General features: G+C 45.8%; 1 protein-coding gene across 7 annotated transcripts in view; it reads left to right on the top strand.

Moving 5' to 3' along the window:
* The first annotated feature begins 378 nt into the window (after window positions 1-378).
* Window positions 379-21,633, top strand: part of plekha7a (pleckstrin homology domain containing, family A member 7a) — a 99,240-nt gene continuing 77,985 nt past the window's right edge. For all 7 annotated transcript variants that reach the window (XM_084450688.1, XM_084450687.1, XM_084450686.1 and 4 more), the window contains exons 1-3: window positions 379-474; window positions 603-679; window positions 845-902. In XM_084450688.1, coding sequence (XP_084306814.1) covers window positions 392-474; window positions 603-679; window positions 845-902 — 218 coding nt within the window. In that variant the 5' untranslated portion in view covers window positions 379-391. The remainder of the gene's footprint in view (window positions 475-602; window positions 680-844; window positions 903-21,633) is intronic.

The following is a 21,633-nucleotide window of genomic DNA, read 5'->3' as shown; positions in this document are numbered from 1 at the left end:
AGCTAATTTCAAAGCAGCATCGTAGACCCACTTGGAAAATGTCATGCAGTTTGGCATGATCAGCACATTAAGAAAGTGTGTCAAGATGTAACGGTTTAAGATTAGACATCTTTAGCTGATAAAATACCATAGCCAGCATTTCTTTGGTTAAATAATTTGAAAACAAAACCCCTACACACTAGGCTACATTCCAATTACAGTGTTATAAGCAAATTTCATTGCATGCGTCTCTCTCTCTCTCTTAAATGTCGGCTGGAAAAAACTATCCGGATATCAATTGCAGCCTACATGCCCTCCCCTTTAATAATCTCCCAGCCCTAGCGGTGATCATTGGATTCCAGCTCCCTGGAGGCTCATGGAGAGGGAATGAAAGGACTTCAGACCGGGGATCATGGCGGCGCCGCTCGGGCGGGACGCCTTACCTGAACATTGTTCCTACGGCGTCTGCAGAGATGGCAGGGTGTTTTTCGTTAAGTGAGTCGAATACATGTGCTTTGGCGAGGCAAACTGTGAATGTAGCCGTCCTTTGCTCGGTTTTTTAACGGGAGTTCGTCTCTCCAAGCGTGTCCTCCTATGTAACAGGTGTTTTGTCTTTCTGGCAGCGATGAAACGCACACCACTACTTGGCTCCATCCCCGAACGGGCGAACCTGTCAATTCTGGACACATGATACGCTCAGGTGCGTAGGCTAACCTAATGTATCATTCGTAGACACTAATAATGACTTTTCAGATGAGCATTGTTTGTAGGTTATTTTGTGCATACACGGGCCTAGGGAAATTAGAATGAAAACTTTACAGGCAAAAGGTAGCCTACAACGCCCCTTTCCACTCGTTCATTGCAGACTTGCCTAGGGGATGGGAGGAAGGTTTCACGGATGAAGGAGCCGGGTACTTCATAAAGTAAGTGTCAATATTGTTGTTTCGTGACAGGAGAGAGGATGTGCGCGATGCACTAGACAGCCGTTACTTCAGGTGGTAGAGTAGAGGAATATGGTTCTAATAGGCTATTAGTCAGCCTGCAGCGTCACTCTTAAAACTCTCAACTAAGACGGAGTTCTGTGTAGATTTGAATGTGGGGGCCCGCCGGGCTACCGACCCCAACTGCTTTCAATACAATACACGCTACAATCTGTTAGGTCGCTGTTACGGTTTATATAGGCCTAGGCTACATTGCCTCACAGGTTCAAAGTCTGCAGTTGTTGATTTACTACACAGCTTCCTTGTTGAATTTGCTCCCCCGCTGTGATTATAACTTTTACATTAGGCCACAGTTATTTTGACTAATGGAAAGGCTACCTCGCTGTAAATTGATTGAGAGAGAGAGAGAGAGAGAGAGAGAGAGAGAGAGAGAGAGATACACAGACAGATAGGCCTACATAGCCTACACTCATTGGCAATCACTGGGTTGTATGGCTGACTAGAGATTTGCACACTATTTGGACATATGCCGAAATCATTTGTTCTGGTTTAGATTATGCTCTTATAATATGCTACCATTTTGTGGTTTATTACTTAACATTACGGCTGGGGCGGCTGTAGCTCAGTTGGTAGAGTGGGTCGTTCAGTGATCGAAGGGTCAGTGGTTCGAATCCCAGCTCTGACTGTCCACATGTCGAAGTGTCCTTGAGCAAGACACCTAACCCCAAATTGCTCCCAATGAGCAGGTTGGCACCTTGCATGGCAGCTACCGCCATTGGTGTGTGAATGAGAGGCCATTGTAAAGCGCTTTGAGTGCCGCTAAAGTGGAAAAGCGCTATATAAGTGCAGTCCATTTACCATTTACCATTACCAATCATAATACTTGTCCAGAAGGTTGTGATCTCTGAGTGTGTTTGTGCGTTTGTGTTAGTGGGGGGACTCCAACAAAAAGACAACAGTCCAGTAGATCTCATCTTTGTTTTAATGTTCAGTGCCCACCATGTGGTTTTGTAAGCACTGAAAGTTTTACAAATATATTTTCCATCTAAGATGAACCAATCTTCCCTCTGAGTCTGGGGGGCGTAGCTTCCTGTCCCACAAAGTAATAGACCTTTCCTATTCAGGCGTCAAGTTCCGCCCCCAACCCCGCCCTAGTTACTGTTGCTATGGCCCACAAGCTTTGGAGCAAGTTAATAAAATGTCCACTGAACAGCACATCGACACTGCTTTGTCTGAGAGAGTTCTACAGAAAGACCTGAACCATTTTACACAAGGATATATCCATGAGATTGGGATTTCGGACGGTGCAGGTGACAACATAAGAGTTGATGCTAGGTGTTGGTGATCTATGCGGAAGGCACAGACGCCTCACAAACTCCAATTCAGGACAAAATTGTGGAGTCTAACTGCACATGTAAAGCAGTGTGAGTAAGTTAGTGGCATCCATTCTTAGAAAATAAGCCTGTAAGGATCTGTTAATTACTAGCTACGGGCTAATTAGCTACTGTACATCAAGCACCTAACGTTACTAGCTTAGTAGCTTTTTGTGTTGGCACTGTTGTAAACTGATGTGTGGAGGGAGGAGTGGAGTATCGTACAGCTTGTTTTCTTATAACAACTGCAGACTGCAGGCCACTTTTCTGTATGTTTTAACAACCATTTTCTTCAAACTAAAGTCTAAAAAAAGCAGGAAAAGCTTTGTTTGTGGGACATCAGAGACGTGGTCTTATAGGAAATCAGGTTGTTTTTTATTTTCCGCATGATTGAGAGGTCGGAAAGGTCTATTGTCTTGGGAATGGGAACTTTCTCAAGAAATAATAAAGATCATAAACCCTTCAGAATCCAATATCCTATGTGAGATAACTTTTGGAAAAATAGTTGTGTTTGTCTTTTTTCCCAAACATTCAAAACAATGTCTGTTCTGGGACCACCCCTGACTGAATATGTTTTTATTTTTATGTTTTTATACCAAAAGGAGAACAGAGAGAACTGTCTTCAGCGGAAAATGTTTTTCATTGTCTTTGGAAGCTCACATAGCCCAAAGTCAGTCTTGTCCCTCACATTTGACTTAAGGCTAGAGGTGCATGTTTCTCTTAAAACAGGATGGTCTGTTTTAATGTTGCTGTTGTGTTTCTTAAAGGGGAGGGGGTAGATGAGTTATCCCTCCAGTACTTTGATCTTATTATCTCTATAAATAGACGCTCCTCCCCAAATGTCCATTGTCCATTTTTGGCCACATAATACATTCCTTGTACCGTTATGACCCACGTTTTGGCAGTGTCTGGCCAGAGTGAATCATTTACAGACCATTACAGGAACTATTTTTCAATTTGGTGGCATGCTGGCAGCTTGATGAACTGCCATCATAATCCCCTTGTGGGTGCCCACATCAAGCAGTGGCCTCCACTAGTCCAACTGCGGTAGCTTGGTATAAAGATATAAAGATGACCTATTGTTTTACATGAGGGGGGGGGGGGGGGGGTCTGTGCTGATGGTCCTGGAGTCAGAGACATGCTTGCCCAGCTTCACGTGCTGCTTCCTGTCAGACAGGAAGTCTGTGATCCACCTGCAGGCACACGCAGCTGGGAGAGCATGCCCTGCAGAGTGGGCGGGAGAATGGTGTTGAAAGCAGAGCTGAAGTCCGCAAATATGATCCTGGCGTAGGTACCTGCGGAGTCCAGGTGCTGGAGAATATATAATAGTGAAGCGCCATGTTTACCGTGTCATCCACTGATCTGTTGGCTCTGTAAACCAACTGCAGGGGGTCCAGGAGTGGGACTGTGATGGTTTTGAGGCGCAGCAGCACAAGGTGCTCAAAAATCTTCAAGGTCAAGGCGATGGGTCTGTAGTCATTGAGGCCAGTTTTCTTGGGGACGGGGATGATGGTGGAGGTCTTGAAGCAGGCTGGTGCATGGCATGTCTCTAGTGAGGTGTTGAAGATGACAGTGAACACTGGGGACAGCTGGTCAGATCAGTCATGTAGTGTAACTCGTCATTATTGTACTATACTTTTAAATAATAAATGGTTGGATGGATGGATGGATGGATGGATGGATAGATGGATAGATTGATTGATAAGATGGATATGAGCTATTTTTTTTAATCCTCCAAAGGGAAATTCACTTAGTTGCAACAAAAACTACACTTAGCACATGACAATACAATGCAATACAAAAGGTACCCCCTAATACAAGCAATGTAAGGCTAATGACACTTAGCCTTACATTAGTTACCAAACCTATAAACATCACCAGAAGACAACTAGCCAAAACATCATAGTCACTAGTCCACACTCATCCACAGAGGAGGAACGCAGTGATTCTCACAGCTGGTGTTGAGCTCATTGAGGATATCGCAGAGGGGCCAGATTGTGGTTCTGCCCATGGGCTGTTTATCTAGAACCACATTCTTTTCAACATGCACTGTTACTCCTGGACTGCTGCTTGTCTGGGTTTGTGGTGATAATCCCTTTCAGGTTTCAGCGGAGGGTCCAGAGGATCCAGGTGAGGTGTGGGTTTGTTTAAGGACCCCCATCCCCTCCAAGGCAAACATAAAGTCCCCCACACACGTCATTTAGGCCCAGTCCCAATATCCTCTTAGCCCTAGCCCTGGGCCCTACCCCTACATTTAGCGCGTTCCCTTGCCGGGTAGTGCGTCCCATTCCTTTTAGCTTTGAGGGCTAGGGGGCATACCAAGGGCTAGAGGACATTCAGTGAAAAAAGCACAATATCTTCGCAAATAATCATTAACATTTTTAAAAATCTGTGGAATAACTTTGTTTAATGTAGATGCAAAAGATCATTCATTGGATTGTTTTGACAGAAAAAATGCTATTCACGATGTCAACATTTCGGTTTGTCCCAGGCTATTAGGCTACTGTGCATGTGTGAACAACAATGTTCGAGTGACATTTGATTCCATTTCTCGTGTATGAAGACTGAAAAATGATCCAGCAGCAATTTTTCTGCACTTCTCCGCTCATGATATCAGTACATTTCTATGGGCAGGGCTAACGTTAATAGCTGATGTGTAAACATGCATCCTGACTATTCAAATTGTCACTATAATAATAACAATATTATTAATAGTAATAATAATGATCATAATCATAGTCATAATCATCACACATACAGACACGCACGCGCACAGACACACACACACACACACACGCGCGCGCGCGCACACACACACACACACACACACACATTGTCAGTCACTGAGGGAGCTACAGATGGAGCTTCCTCGGCCCCCCCCCCACAGGAGTCCTCTGAGCTGCTACCTAGCTAGCGTGTGCCAAGGAGCAGAGCTGGATCAGAGCCTGGGAATGACTGAGAGAAACCAGGAGATAAACCCCTCAGAAGAATGTCCCTCAACCCGCCTCAGGTGGGATTTGACCTGCTGGGGAGAGGGACAGGAGGGGCTGGGGGTTTGGTGAGGTGGGCATTCCTTGACCATTCCTTGACCATTACCATTTATAGAGCTAGCCAATCTGCAGGGACCGGCTGGTTGTGAGAAATAGGGTGGCTACGCCTGTAGCCTTCCAATGTGTGTAGGCCAACATTATGAGCTTTTTCTGACATTTTGCCTACATCTGATGGCAAAATATTTACAGAAAAAGGAGAATTTTTCACATTTTATTTCGAACATTCTTAGACAGGCCACCAAGCCATCAATGTCTGTTGTGATATAGGGACATTAATAGTGAATGCACTCACAGCGATGGAACGGCTGAGACAGCATAATGGCAGTATCATGAATCTCTGACAGGACTGATCCCCAATCAGCTTACAATTAACATAAATCAGTCAGGTGTATGGCCTTGTAGGAACAAACCCACAGTGATACCTTTGAACAGGAATATATGAAAAACAACGCAATCTGAATACCTGAATGTATCAAGTCATTATTTTGCAGGCTTGTCCACCTTTTTATAAACCATTGTGTGATTTTGCCTTCATTAGACGTGAGTTGAAGCCAATGCAGCTGTATCGCCATGGCTTTCACTGAATAATAGGTCTAATATAGAGACTATTCTGTTAATTGCTGCAGTAAAGTAGGCTGGATTTGGCCATGACTGCAGAGATTGCAACCAGGGTGTCAGCATACTTTATACACCTGACTGGCCTTATAGAATCTATCCAGTCAGCCAAAAAGGATGTATTTGCCTCTGCTACTGTATGCTAAGATGTTATGCTAGAGATTTTTTCCCCCCAACAAGTCAAGTGATCCCCCCCCAAAAAAACTTGTGTATGGAACACACTAATAAAACAATCTCAGGAAAGTCATAAAAAGTATGTTCAGCTTGTGCTAGCCTTGTGATAGCCTAGCCAGCACTCTGTTTCTGTAGCAATAAAAAGGGCTTTGTTTTGCTTTGAAAACACGGCTAACTCAAAGACAAACAACACTTTGGCAGAAAAACAAAAGTCTGGTAAAGGAAAAGCTCTACAAACAAACACTTATTTTTCCTTTATTTTCCATTGCAAAAGACAGGTTTTGTCTGTTTGCAATTTGCTTGCTCAGACATTTTAAGTTAATGATTGCTGTTTGGAAATGTCACACCAAGGACAGTCATGTTTTCAGATTGAGGTATTCATGGCTAGTGCCACCAAATCTGGCAGACACCTATTCAGTAGACAGCCTATCCTCTGTGTCTTACTATCTTTGGCATGTCTCATCGTTTATCTCTGTGGGATCAGAGGAGGTATTTTTCTGCTGGAGATGTCAGATGATTAACCCATGCAGGTAAATGATTCCCTATCGCCCCTCTCAGTCTCTCATAGACATCTCCGGCGTTGGAGTCCCAGTTGTCTTTAGTACCACACCTGGGCAATAACATTCTTCTTAATAATTAGAGTTGCACCTAAACCAAGCTCTGTTGTGCAGTTTGTGTTGTTGAGTGTAGTTGGAGGGAATGTTTTGTATTTGGGTTCTGTCTGCTCTTGGTAAAATGCATAAACACTAACTGCAGGACTGTCCGAAGCAGTGGAGACTCAGATTAAGCTAAACTCAAATATTTCTCGTTGGGAGAGAAATTAAGGAGGAATGGAGAGAGAGGAGATTTTTGTTCTGGATATCCTTGGGGAAACTATTTTTTTCCCCGGACCTGAGTGGATCTGTCTTGCTGCGGGTGCTCTCTCTCTCTCTGGCCTGGGTTACACGGCAACGTTTCGAGAACGAGAATGACAACGGAACGAGAATGACCTCTGGGTTACCTGGCAACATTTCATCAGCGTTGCTAGAAGTTATCGGGGTTACACAGAAATGATATCACAACACCATTCGCAACACTGAGCAGGCGCGTGCCTGCTGTAGACAGACGCCAACACCCATCTGTGAAAATAATTGGTTTCGAATGCATTTATTTAGGGCTGCCTGTCTTCAACCAAAGGAAATCTCGGTCAGTCTGTTCTCAGGCCTACATTTCCAAATTAGGGTGTATTCCTTAGTTAAATGCACTTTCCTATGTCTGAATAAAATCATGAAATTTGCGAGAGTCCGATTGCGCTCCCCGTTTGAGATGGCAATCCGAGTCTTAAATCAGTATTTTTCTCTTGAAGTTCTGGTAAAATCAAACATGTTTAATATTATCTGAAGTTTTTACTCTTAGGCTGTGTCCACCAACAAGCTGTATTTAGCTGAACAGCGCCATGCATAAGGTCATACTGGGAACAAACTATATGTGGTCAAAGAAAAAGGGAATGACAGTCCTGTTTACAAAGTGTTCCAGAGACAGGTGGAAGTAAGATCCGTACCCTCCACCGAAACTTTTACTACATCTTGTTAATGACTTACTAACAAACGTACCTGTACAGCCAGTGACACCTAAGAGGAAGCAAGGGTCTCGGATGAGGATGACAAACCTGTGGCCCCACAGTATAAACCAATCAGAAGATCCACACAAGACAGGAGACGATAATGAGTTTTTACATGTTTGGCATGGCTCATAACAAAATACTAACAAACTGGTTATGCCAGCTAGTGTTCCCAAATAAAGCCTCAGCTTTTTGGATGCGTTTAATTGGCCGTCAATGTAACTTTTAATCTAATTTGTTTTGAGTCCCTCCCTCTCAACATTACGAAAGGATACCAGAAGTAAACCCAGCAGCAGAAAGAGGGCTGAGAAGAAAGAATGAAAGGATAGACTAAGAGAATAAAGACAGGAGTGGATGAAAGATATGGTGGGTACTGTAGGGAAGAGGTATGTAGAGGAGAAGCGGAGAGAGAGGAGGGTAGGAGACAGGAGCAGTGACTCACTTATGACTCATTTGCTCACCGGATCTGTAGAGTGTAGCGCCTACCTCAAGGTCTTATTCTGCGCTGAGGCTGACTAATTATTGTCCCACACCAGATGAAATCTGTCTGTTTGTCCGTTTGTGTGTCCGTCATACTAGATGTTCCAGAGCCCACCACTAGGAGTGCTAGCCATAGTTCATTTTTCACACTTCCAATATACATTGCATTATACAATGAATTTACATTTACACAATACACTTTTGCTACATTTTGTTAACTTGCATTACAGCCTTATTACCAAAGTCGGGGGGGGTTATGTTTTCAGTAGTGTGTTAGTTTGTTCGTTAGTTCGCAGGATTAAGCAAAACCTACCAGACCCACTTTCATGAAATTAGGTGGAGGGGGTAGCATGGGCCAAGGAAGAACCCTTTACATTTTGCAGGACAACCCCTCTCATCCCCTCCATGACGAGCTGTGGTAGATGGGCCGGCCACAGGCTCCTCCCACCCAGGTGCAATACAGAATGGTTCAGGCGCTCCTTTGTGCCAGTGGCCAACAGATTCTACAACCGTGCCCGAGTGTTCCTGTGTGTATCTGAGTGCTGTGAATGTGTGCATGCATGCATGCTCAAAGAGAAGATGCAGCTATCGGTGAGCTGATCGAGCTTAAGGACTTAAAGACCACGCTGACCAGTGAGGACACAGGGGAAGCAGCTGGTCCTGTGAGAAAGCTCATGCACGAATGGGGAAAGTTACATGTTGAGAATCAACTGTCAACTGCTGTAGCGAAAAGCTGGCCAGCGACAACAGCTTGTTTTGCCAGCACAGTACCGCCCTCTTGTCCTCAAACACAGTCATGTTGGAGCAGAGAGAGTCCTTAATCTGTCACGAGACCGTTTCTACTGCCCGTTCATGAAAAGGGATTTGAGGCCTATCTAACCAGAAAGGCCTGGTTGGACACTACATCTTGTTAATGACTTACTAACAAACGTACCTCTACAGCCAGTGACACCTAAGAGGAAGCAAGGGTCTCAGATGAGGATGACAAACCTGTGGCCCCACAGTATAAACCAGTCAGAAGATCCACACGAGACAGGAGACCACAATGAGTCTCTCGGTCAGCCATCCTACCAATCATGGCTTGGTGAACACTGCTGGACTGTATGCAGTACAATCAGTGCCAACTTGGGACGATGCAACCTCCCATTCCACACTACTGTATACACGCTACACACCCTACCCAACATTACCCTATCAGCCTTATCCAATGATGCCATACACTATTCCCGCGTTAGCGTACATTCAGACAGCAGGAACTGGAATGCTTCACCGTAGGGATGGTATTAGCCAGGTGAATATTGGTGCCTGGTTGCCTACAGAGATGACACTTGGCATTCAGACCAAAAGAGTTCAATCATGGCTTCATCAGACCAGAGAAACTTATTTCTCATGGTCTGAGAGTCCTTTAGGTGCCTTTTGGCAAACTCCCAAGTGGTCTCGCGCCTTTTACTGAGGAGTGGAGTTCGCAGAGCATTGTGGGACATTGTAGGCGCCTTGCTGCTGACCCCAAAGGAGAGGTCCTTCAATCTCTGGCAGCAGACCAGAGGAGGAGATCTCCCTCCATAGCACACCAGAGGAGGACCTCTCCCTCCATAGCACACCAGAGGAGGAGCTCTCCCTCCATAGCAGACCAGAGGAGGAGCTCTCCCTCCATAGCAGACCAGAGGAGGAGCTCTCCCTCCATAGCACACCAGAGGAGGAGGTCTCCCTCCATAGCACACCAGAGGAGGAGGTCTCCCTCCATAGCAGACCAGAGGAGGAGGTCTCCCTCCATAGCAGACCAGAGGAGGAGTTCTCCCTCCATAGCAGACCAGAGGAGGAGCTCTCCCTCCATAGCAGACCAGAGGAGGAGGTCTCCCTCCATAGCAGACCAGAGGAGGAGATCTCCCTCCATAGCAGACCAGAGGAGGACCTCGCCCTCCATAGCAGACCAGAGGAGGAGCTCTCCCTCCATAGCAGACCAGAGGAGGAGGTCTCCCTCCATAGCAGACCAGAGGAGGAGGTCTCCCTCCATAGCAGACCAGAGGAGGATCTCTCCCTCCATAGCAGACCAGAGGAGGAGCTCTCCCTCCATAGCACACCAGAGGAGGAGGTCTCCCTCCATAGCACACCAGAGGAGGAGCTCTCCCTCCATAGCACACCAGAGGAGGAGATCTCCCTCCATAGCACACCAGAGGAGGAGCTCTCCCTCCATAGCAGACCAGAGGAGGAGCTCTCCCTCCATAGCACACCAGAGGAGGAGGTCTCCCTCCATAGCACACCAGAGGAGGATCTCTCCCTCCATAGCAGACCAGAGAAGGAGAAAAACCTGGAAAAAAGGTTGGTTGGAGGGTAAATCATAGGAGGCTGAATGTACCTGCATGCTGGACAGTATGCTGAGCACATACAGTGATTCAAACAGTCTGAATGGACTGCTAGGCACTGAAATATTTACACCACGGCTTTCAGCCCGGAGGAGAGCTACCTGAATGTGTTGCAGTCAATGAAATTCAGGTGAGGCAAGGAGCATGGTTCAGTGAAGCCCATGGAAACGTACAGTATTCTACGAGAAGCCTATTTTCACATCACTAATTATACAAAGAGCTTCCAAAATAATATAAGCTTTGTCTATCTATGGGTGATTTCTATGCTTCACAATTAATGTAGCAAATGGCACACTGCTGTTGGCACTTTATTTCTAGATTATATATATTTATTTTTTTACCAATATACAGTAGTAGTACGGTCATGATTTTATTCCCATAGTTGTGCACACTCAAAACAGTATCCGCATGCTTCTTCCTAAACAACTTGGATCTTTATCGCAGGCAATGTAGGAGAATGCTGTACACTCTGTTACTTTGAACTCATTAACAGTTTATCAGATTTGAATAATTCCTGTGGTTTACAACCTCTGCTAGAAGAGTATTCATCCGGCTATTATTCCTGTAAGTGTTTTTTGTCTTTTCATCCTTTCAAGAAAAATATGATGTTCAGTATACAAACACATATTACTGTACATAATGTCCGCATGACAATGTCAAATAGAGGTTAGGCAGAATTTCTCAAATATACTCTATATTACTGTAGTGTACATCCTTTATTTTTTCAATGCTCAGTCAATGACATTCAATAAACAATGATTATCTGATCAGTCCTTCTATCTTGCCTGTATTGGCCTTTTTTCTGTCACTGGTAAAGGTTGAGGTTAGAGATGTAACGGTATGAAAATTTCACATCACGATTATCATAGTGACCAAAATTATCACGGTTATCAGTATTATCGTGGTATTGTTAAAATGTGCTAAAAATGTAAAAAAACGACTGATACACACATCATTTCACCAAGTTTTATATTGAAACCATAAATAAAATGAGCAGCACTATGCACTTTTTGTCTGCATAAACATTAAAATAATGCATCATGGAGACTGTTGCTAACATTGTTTGATGCTGGACAGTATTTACAGTGAGTTTTTCACTACTTTTCAATACTTTTAGATTACTTTCCCATTCAGTCTAACGTTATGCATTTTCAGCAATGCTTTTGACATTTCCTTTCTGCTATTCAGCATTCACACTTTTTCTGCAGGTGTTTCTTCCTGAGGTCGCAATATCACTTTGTTACTTGCAAATCAGTCTGGATACTCTCCATAGAGAACATTTTGAGCCCGATCAGAAAACAATCTCGCGAATCAGAGTTGATTCTGAGGAATTTAAAATACTAACAGCTACGCTGGGCGGGTTTATGACAGCGAGGAGAGGTTGAAGTTGGCGCGTGATAGACCTTTTAAGATGGTCCATCCAATCACCTGCCAAGTATTTTTGAAAGTGCCTGCCATTTTATAAACAGTTTCCAACTGAGAGTTTCCAGATGGTTATGTGAAGCAAACCATCTGGCAGCGTCAGTTCAGAGAAATGCACGATACTACGCCTTACTGTGCTCGTCGACACCGGTTGACACCATGTATTCGTGACATGCCTGCCAAGTGACAACACTCTTACTTTCAGGGGGCCTACCAACCCCCCCGAAAAAATCCTAGGGGAAACACTACAGTGATCATTTAATTGCGATAAATGTAATCAGATTTGATCATGGTTCATCATTATACCGGTTATCGTTACATCCATAGTTGAGGTACGGGAGAACAACGTTGGGTCAAAGGTAATTACATTTCTTTATTCCTCTCCACAGAGATGTACTGTAGAATGGCAATTCTGTGTGTTTGTGTTTGTGTGTGTGTGTGTGTGTGTGTGTGTCTCCCTCCACACAAAGTCCAGATGTCTGGGAAGGGATATACAGGTGCTTTTATTTTACGGGTCTACCCCCCTATCTACGCCTGTCACGTGGTCTACCAGATCGCCATGGTTACTCCACCTGCCTCTGAGCTCTGTTCGCACAGACTCAGTGAGTGTTCTTTGCAAGTTCTCTCCGAGTTGCATCTACTCCCCCAATCGGGGAGCATGACAAGTGAATATTCAGCAATCTTTACTCTCTCAGACAGAGGGAGCTGAGACTGGGATTAGGGAGCTGGGATTTGGATTATGTCTGAAAAAAGATTAGCTGACTGAAAGGGAGAGGAATTGGGAGATTGATCCAAGATGCCGCAGCTGATGGCTGTTTCGACGAGGTGCACTCCATTTTTTCCTGCTCTGTGCTGTCTTTGACTGTCCTGTCTAGTCCTCACACCCTGATTATTGTTGTCTGTCCGTCAGTGTTATTCATCAATAAACCAGAACAAATTCCTAGTATGTGTAAAAACCTACCTGGCACATCTGATTCTGATTCTCTTGCACACATTTGATTTAAATTTACCTTTATTCGAGATAAGACTGGAAAGAAACGTTGCGCAAACAGCCACACACTGAAGAAAACGTCAAAACAGAAGATTGGTTTTGCCATAGGGTCTACAAATAGGGTCAGCTGTGATTCTGTGAGTCTCTGTTCATATTTTGTTCTCAGAGGGGGAACATAGAGGTCAGTCAGTAGAGCCCTAAATAGTCCAGCGCACCACGGAGATGGATAGATCGACACTAACCTCTCTATTAGATGTCATATCAGTGACAGTGTATGACAGCATACAGGTTCACCTTTTCCAGTGCATCAGTGCTGTAAGCCTCACTAGAGATGGCTATCTGTTATCTGCTTTACATGGTGGTCAGCATTTGTCAGGGCTAGGACGGTAGATTGTAGGTGTTTGGCTAGGCTAGCGAACCAGTCTTCTTAGTCAGGGTCTTCTTTGTGTTTCAGTCTTTTCCTCCGAGAAACTCCACTAGTGCATATAATCTTGTTCTTGTTTAACTGTTATTTTTCTCTGTTTCTGCAATACTGCACTTATGGCTGTGTTTATTACTACATTTACTAACCTTAATGTTACTGCTCGTTGCTTCGGGAGACTGTTTTGCCACGGGAACCAATCAGGTCTCACAAGGCTACTTTCTAGTGGGAAACAAAGTCTGATCTAGTAGGTTTTCTACTCATCGACTGTGCTGTTTGGCAGATCTGAAATCTGATTTGGCAGTTCTGAAAACTGATTATGCCAGCTGGAGTTTACTGTGTGGCTGCTGGAATATCAAAGCTCTTTTGTCCATTCAACTGCACTTCCTGTTCCATTCTACCTGAGCCAGCCCCTCCTCCTTCACATTAAAGGTCAGGTCTACCTTCACTACCTGCTTAAGGGGGGACTCACCTCTCTCCTCTGACCTCTCTCTCTCTCCTCTGGTCTCTCTCTCTCTCTCTCTCTCTCTCCTCTGACCTCTCTCTCTCTCTCTCCTCTGGTCTCTCTCTCTCTCTCCTCTGACCTCTCTCTCTCTCTCTCCTCTGACCTCTCTCTCTCTCTCTCTCTCTCCTCTGACCTCTCTCTCTGTCTCTCTCTCTCTCTCTCTCCTCTGACCTCTCTCTCTCTCTCTCCTCTGACCTCTCTCTCTCTCTCTCTCTCTCCTCTGACCTCTCTCTCTGTCTCTCTCTCTCTCTCTCTCCTCTGACCTCTCTCTCTCTCCCTCCTCTGACCTCTCTCTCTCTCTCTCTCTCTCCTCTGACCTCTCTCTCTCTCTCTCTCTCTCTCTCTCTCTCTCCTCTGACCTCTCTCTCTCTCTCTCTCTCTCTCCTCTGGCCTCTCTCTCTTTCTCTCTCCTCTGACCTCTCTCTCTCCCTCCTCTGACCTCTCTCTCTCTCTCTCTCTCTCCACTGGCCTCTCTCTCTCACTCTCCTCTGACCTCTCTCTCCTCTGGCCTCTCTCTCTCACTCTCCTCTGACCTCTCTCTCTCTCTCTCTCCTCTGGCCTCTCTCTCTCACTCTCCTCTGACCTCTCTCTCTTTCTCTCTCCTCTGACCTCTCTCTCTCTCCTCTGGCCTCTCTCTCTCTCTCTCCTCTGGCCTCTCTCTCTCTTTCTCTCTCCTCTGACCTCTCTCTCTCTGCCCCTCCCTCCTTGCCCCTTGACCAAACTGGTCATAGTTTAGGCCTGCACATTGCAGTGTGAACACAATAACCAAAGCAGTTTTGTCTGGCGCGGCAACCCTGGCTTTGACCTTATGAGCTCGTCTTCGTCAGGATTAGAACCCGGGACTCCTTATCCACTCGGCCACCACTATCATTTTCATTTGTGTATCCGCCCAATGATCCGGATCCGCTCCAAAATGGAATGGTTTCTAAGTTGTCCCATGCTACACCCCTCCACCGAGTTTTGTGAAAATTGCTCGGGTAGTTTTTGAGTAATCCTGCTAAAGAACAAACAACTAAATAACTAACACATGCGACTGCAATATAATATAGAATATATTCCCAGACGAGGCCATAAAGCATTGCTGCCCTTATGTGCTAAACGTGGAATCTATAGAGCCATCATCTGACCATGAGAGGTGCAGTGATACCAGTACACGCCCACTGTTCACAAGGGAAGGATCTACAGTATTATACCAATAATTGAAATGAACAGAAAAAGCGTTTTTCCCACGCTGTTTTGAGGATGAAACGCTGCGCAACATTCCTTCCACCGCGTATCCTCATCAGACTTCGCATGACGATCCCACACAGCGTAGGACCCTACCAGTTCATCTCCACATGACTGCGCCCGGCATGCAACAAGAGGGGCTTGGGGACAGCCGCGCGGGGTCCGTCCGCGTTGGACACAGAGCAGAGGAGGACGCACACAAAGGAGGGATTGAGGGGCAACCATGGACAGATGGTTGATACAAGGTTGAGGCCTGAACGTCTGGGAGTGTGTGGGAGACAGTAGGCATTTTGTCACAACAACAACAGATCCATAACAACACATCCGACACCAACAGGGCCTGGCTGAGGAAACATTAGCATCTCAACTAAGGGGCCATCATGTGAGAAGAGAGAGGGAGAGGGAGAGGGAGAGGGAGAGAGAGGGAGAGAGAGAGAGAGAGAGAGAGAGAGAGAGAGAGGACAGACATTGCATAGGACAGAGCGGCAGGGAGGCACGGAGAGACGAGGGAGGACAAGAGGACAAACACTGCCTTGAACAGAAAAAAGGAGCAGAACAGAGGGACAAAGAGAAAGGCAGATGACATTTCAAGTAGGAGGAGGACAAACATCACATTGGAGTGGATGGAGGAAAGCAGAGCCAGTGACTGACCCACACACACAAACAGGGCAGGGAGGAAGCTGACCACAACCTTGGACAGAGAAGACGTGTATGAAGACTGAATCTGGTGCCGGACACCACTAGCACCACTGCATGGGGACCTGCTTTAGCTGTGACCCCAGCCGAGACTCGGGTCACGAGCTGGTTCCTGTCAAGAGCCACGCTACCTGGCCTAGAAGAACCGAGGCTGTGGCTTGTCTAGAATATGTCTCCACAACATGGGACCCCACACACTCTCTGAGGTAAACTGACGTCCACAGACAGTACTGCTATTATGGGATCAATTCTGACTATTTCAGTGTCTTTTAGATTGATTTTAGAGTGAAATACGACATGAAAAGCAGTTGTTAAAATAAATAAACAATGCTATGGAATTTCAAATTGTGATCCCATTGTATAATGTTGGATAGAACTGTGTTCAGTATTGTGTCATGCTGGTCACATCGTTTCTTTGTTGTGTTGATGTGGTGTTGTGGCATATTATGAAAAGTAATGGCTTTTCAAGTGTTATTGATCTTCAGCAGCGAGGTGTGTAAAGTATATTATAGCTTGTTACATCATGGTCGGTTTGTTTATGTGGTGTAGCGTTATCTGCTGTCGTACCTCACACTGTAGGCTATATGACGCAGGGTGTGTGGCGGTGGCCTCGGTGCCTCGTCGTGTTCTTAACACACACACACACACACACACACACAAACAAACATACACAGGAGCGTGTATATACACATACTTGCACACAAAGTCAATTATTCTCTCTTGCTCTCACACACTGTACAAATGAGGAAACACTGCACAGGCACCCACACACAATAATCCAAACCCTTTTGTGTACACACACACACACACACACACACACACACACACACAAGCTAAATGCAAATATTAGATTAATTCAGACTGACAGGAGGAATAGGACAGCTGTACTAGCGCACTCAGCACTTTATCTCCGGTCCTACAGTCCTCTGCCAGCCCATAGAACAGGTGGACAGAGCCTCTACTGAGGGCCACTGGCCGGCCCCAGACAGAGGAGATACTGAGGGCCACTAGCAGGCCCCAGACAGAGGAGATACTGAGGGCCACTAGCAGGCCCCAGACAGAGGAGATACTGAGGGCCACTAGCAGGCCCCAGACAGAGGAGATACTGAGGGCCACTAGCAGGCCCCAGACAGAGGAGATACTGAGGGCCACTAGCAGGCCCCAGACAGAGGAGATACTGAGGGCCACTAGCAGGCCCCAGACAGAGGAGATACTGAGGGCCACTAGCAGGCCCCAGACAGAGGAGATACTGAGGGCCACTAGCAGGCCCCAGACAGAGCCTCTACTGAGGGCCACTAGCAGGCCCCAGACAGAGGAGATACTGAGGGCCACTAGCAGGCCCCAGACAGAGGAGATACTGAGGGCCACTAGCAGGCCCCAGACAGAGGAGATACTGAGGGCCACTGGCCGGCCCCAGACAGAGGAGATACTGAGGGCCACTGGCCGGCCCCAGACAGAGGAGATACTGAGGGCCACTAGCAGGCCCCAGACAGAGGAGATACTGAGGGCCACTAGCAGGCCCCAGACAGAGGAGATACTGAGGGCCACTGGCCGGCCCCAGACAGAGGAGATACTGAGGGCCACTAGCAGGCCCCAGACAGAGGAGATACTGAGGGCCACTGGCCGGCCCCAGACAGAGGAGATACTGAGGGCCACTAGCAGGCCCCAGACAGAGGAGATACTGAGGGCCACTAGCAGGCCCCAGACAGAGGAGATACTGAGGGCCACTAGCAGGCCCCAGACAGAGGAGATACTGAGGGCCACTAGCAGGCCCCAGACAGAGGAGATACTGAGGGCCACTAGCAGGCCCCAGACAGAGGAGATACTGAGGGCCACTAGCAGGCCCCAGACAGAGCCTCTACTGAGGGCCACTAGCAGGCCCCAGACAGAGGAGATACTGAGGGCCACTGGCCGGCCCCAGACAGAGGAGATACTGAGGGCCACTGGCCGGCCCCAGACAGAGGAGATACTGAGGGCCACTAGCAGGCCCCAGACAGAGGAGATACTGAGGGCCACTAGCAGGCCCCAGACAGAGGAGATACTGAGGGCCACTGGCCGGCCCCAGACAGAGGAGATACTGAGGGCCACTGACAGGCCCCAGACAGAGGAGGTACTGAGGGCCACTGGCAGGCCCCAGACAGAGGAGAAACCATTGTTGTATTGAGTATAATTATGTCAAAACTGCTATTTTGATGGAAATTCAATTGGGTCATGAAGTCGTTTTCTATGAGTGAAATGCTAATTGTGACAGTTATCTGTTTTCAGTTGGGGTGAGCATGGCTATGATTGAGTAGGAATCCCTGGAGATGGAGATTATTATTATTATTATGGAGATTATTATTATTATTGTTATTATTGTATATTGTATTTGTTCTGTTGTTATTTGTGTATTTGTGTGAACTCGTCAACACTCTAAATGAGGTGCCTCAGGGCTTTACGAGTATAAATAAAGGTTTGAAATGAAGAATGACATTTTCATGCCAGAGTATCCTGAAATACAAGTGACTACTGTGGCCAGATGGATGCTGAGGCTGGTTCTGATTTGAAATTCAAAATACCTGGGTGGAAAAGGAGGGAATCGCATCAAACCAAACACTGCTGTTTAGTTGAATCAAATAAATATATGCAACCATGGCTGTGAGGCTAGCGATAAGAAAATGTTCCCTGAGATTCTGCTTGGGCCTTAGTAATAACCAAGAAGGTGTCAAGAAGGTCTCACGCGTTATTTGATTAACTCTGCTTCTGAATAGCGTGTTATTTATACTCCATCAAATACTGAAAGTCTAAATGAAAAGCAGAAAGCAGCATTTTTTCCCTCAATGGGTCAGCAGAAAGGAAGACGAGGGAAAATGAACCGAGGACAATAAAAGGGAAAGGAATATTATTTGATATTCTGTATCTGAGGTAGAATATTGTGTCCTACGTACCTCGAGCTGTCTGGACCTCGGGGGTCTTTATCGGCCACACAGTGAGACACACAACACGTGAGTGAAGATATTGTTTGTGTGATAGTTTGTTCATGTTTATCAGGGAAGAGGAGATGGACTGGCTTCCAATTGTGTGTGTGTGCTTTTAAATTCCTTCAGGAGGCTAACCTCTGCACGTGGATGTGCTTTTCGTGGGTGTGCTGAAATGACTAGGACATTTCAAGGGAATTGCTCGTCGAGGTGAAAAAACACTGCTTTTAGCACTCTTATATGAGCATATGTTGTCATGACTGCTGTCCGTGTAGAGCTCATATCAATCTGTTGCTCTTCCATCTGTGTCATACAGAGAAAGACCTCCAAGATCAGAGGAAAGATCTGATGGGTGTTTCAAGGCCTCTGCAACAGTACTCGCTAATAACCAGCCAGCAGGAGCTGCTGTTGACTAACCAGGCCTCAGTGAAGAGAGAGCACACATTACTAGATACAGATAAAAACAGCCGACACAGAATCACGGCTGGTTTCAGTCTCCTGTTGGACTGAGAACTCTGGCAAAGATCAAGCGCGTTCCTTCACACTGTTTTGAAGTGGGAACACTATGTTCCTCATGCATTTCTCCCGTGGTGGGAGATCTCTCGAGGCTCCCTTTGCCTGCCACCGCCAATCTATGTCAGGCGGTAGGGGTGCTGTTTTATACACAGAAACAATGTTAACTATTCAGGGAGGAGGTTGACTTAGTATTTCCCCAGCTCTGCTAGTGTAGGGATAATTGTCTTAACCCTAACCCTTTCACATGTGCGGTAGCCTACTTTTCCCCCAAAGTCGACTAGTTGAAGTTCAAATATTTATTTGACAGCCCTGTTGGGTGCTGACGTTCTTGTTATTCTGGTGTGTTGGACATTTTCCTGTCAGTCAGTCAATATTTCTTTTTAAAACTCAGTCAGTCAGTCAGTCAGTCAGTCAGTCAGTCAGTCAGTCAGTCAGACAGACACCAGAGGGACACCCTGACAGCCAGAGGGACAAGGCAGTCACTCAGTTAGTCTTTCAGCCTGTCCATCCGTCTGTCATTCTATCGGCCGGTCTGTTTACGTTGAATCAGGCTGTGCGTTTCACTGAATCGGGGGGGGGGGGGGGGGTATCCATTAGTAAAAGGACTACTCTTATCCTGTTGCCTAGGGTGGATTGTAATGGTAAACCTCCCACTCTCTCACTGCAACAGTGGCCGGTGGGAGAGAAATTCAAGCCTATTCTATTTGGTTAGACCTCTTTTGTTTGTGTTTTTTGGTCCTGAGGCTCGACCAACAGCCTTAAAGACCCAGGTAGGGGGCTGGATTTGGTTGTGTAAATACTCACTAAACGGTATACGTGGCAGTAGCATCCCTGCATTTTTCTGTCTTTTCATTGAACACTGTATAGTAGTAGCTTACTATTCAGAACATATATTAGTGAATGAGAGCTTGTATGCATTGCTGATACTGGTTTGATATAAAAGGTGATTTTTTTGTGTGTCAATCACAGAACTGTTTATATCATAGACTTCCCGACACATTTTGGGGTTACGGTACAGCCCACTGTAATTGCCCAGTATAGATGTCCTTCTAGAAGCCAATCACATATGTGACATCGCCCCAGTGTGGCTGTTGAGGTGTAGGAGACTTTTAAAGCAGCCAACCAAGACCTCCCTACTCAGCAGTTATGCTCTCCCAAATTAGCTCTGATTAAAAGGCAGCTAATGACCTTTCATCTGTAAGCGATCTGACATTTAGAACACTGGGAAGCCTCTGACAGGAAGTAGAGAATTTTCTCATTTATTTAATGGGAAGTAAAGTGTGAATTCTCAGGCTTTTATTCCATATGGCTGATTTATTCTCTTAGATTGTGATACGGCAGCGACATCGCTTCCTGGCGTCTCAGTCTAACATGGGCTTGTATTAAATAGCATTTTAATGACTTGTGAAATTCATTTTCACATACAATGGCCCTGAACTTGACTTTCCTCCTTACTATCACCCGCAGTAGTTATAAACGCACATCTCTCTATTCCTGATGTTCATTATGTTGTCTTAGCTAGGGATGAGACGGTATGGATTTCTGCATTACGGTACAGTACGGTACGGTATCTAGTTACACGGTACGGTTTACGGTATTTCACGGTATACACACAGGCGTTTGAATAGGCTGACTTCTAGAGCCCTACAGTGCAACACGTGATGGAAAATACACACTATTGTAATTAAGCTCAGTTTATTAATAGCACGCTTATATTAAATTACTAAATTAACTGTTGCAAGCAACTTGAAATGTGAAGTTTCAGCAGCGCATTATTGTGTAATACCGTAAATGTAATACTGTTACACAGGGAATGTCACGGTTCTAATACCGTGGGCATTTTATACCGCGGTTCACGGTTTTACGGTATACCGTCTCAACCCTAGTCTTAGCCTAGGACGAAGGGAACTGTTACAAGGTCTCAGATGAAGAGGCTTAATGCAGATGTTCATGGGTATTTTGTCCTCCGGTCATAAATAGGCCCTGGGAGCTTTAAAAATCCAATTTAAGAACCAGAATAGACCAAGTTATACTTTTTTTTTTAGACTTGGTTTAGACGGATAAAAAGGTGATTACAAGAGGAGAATGAACTCCATCCTAGAAGGATAACATCTGACCCATCAGAAGAATGTCTTCCTGACCGATGAGGGACGACAATAATCAGCGGAGTGTATTGAGAAAAGAGTCACAGTGATAGTGCAGATGGCTCCATTGTCTTGGTCTTCTATAAGACCCTGCTATCTGTCGGGAGCATAACTCTTCTCATAGGCACTCAGCGCTGGGACAGTATCTGATATCAAAGTGAATAGCTTTGATGATGTCC

The sequence above is a fragment of the Borostomias antarcticus genome (genome assembly GCF_949987555.1).
Source record: "Borostomias antarcticus genome assembly, chromosome: 16".
NCBI lineage: Eukaryota > Metazoa > Chordata > Actinopteri > Stomiiformes > Stomiidae > Borostomias > Borostomias antarcticus.
This window is presented reverse-complemented; position numbering and strand designations above follow the sequence as displayed.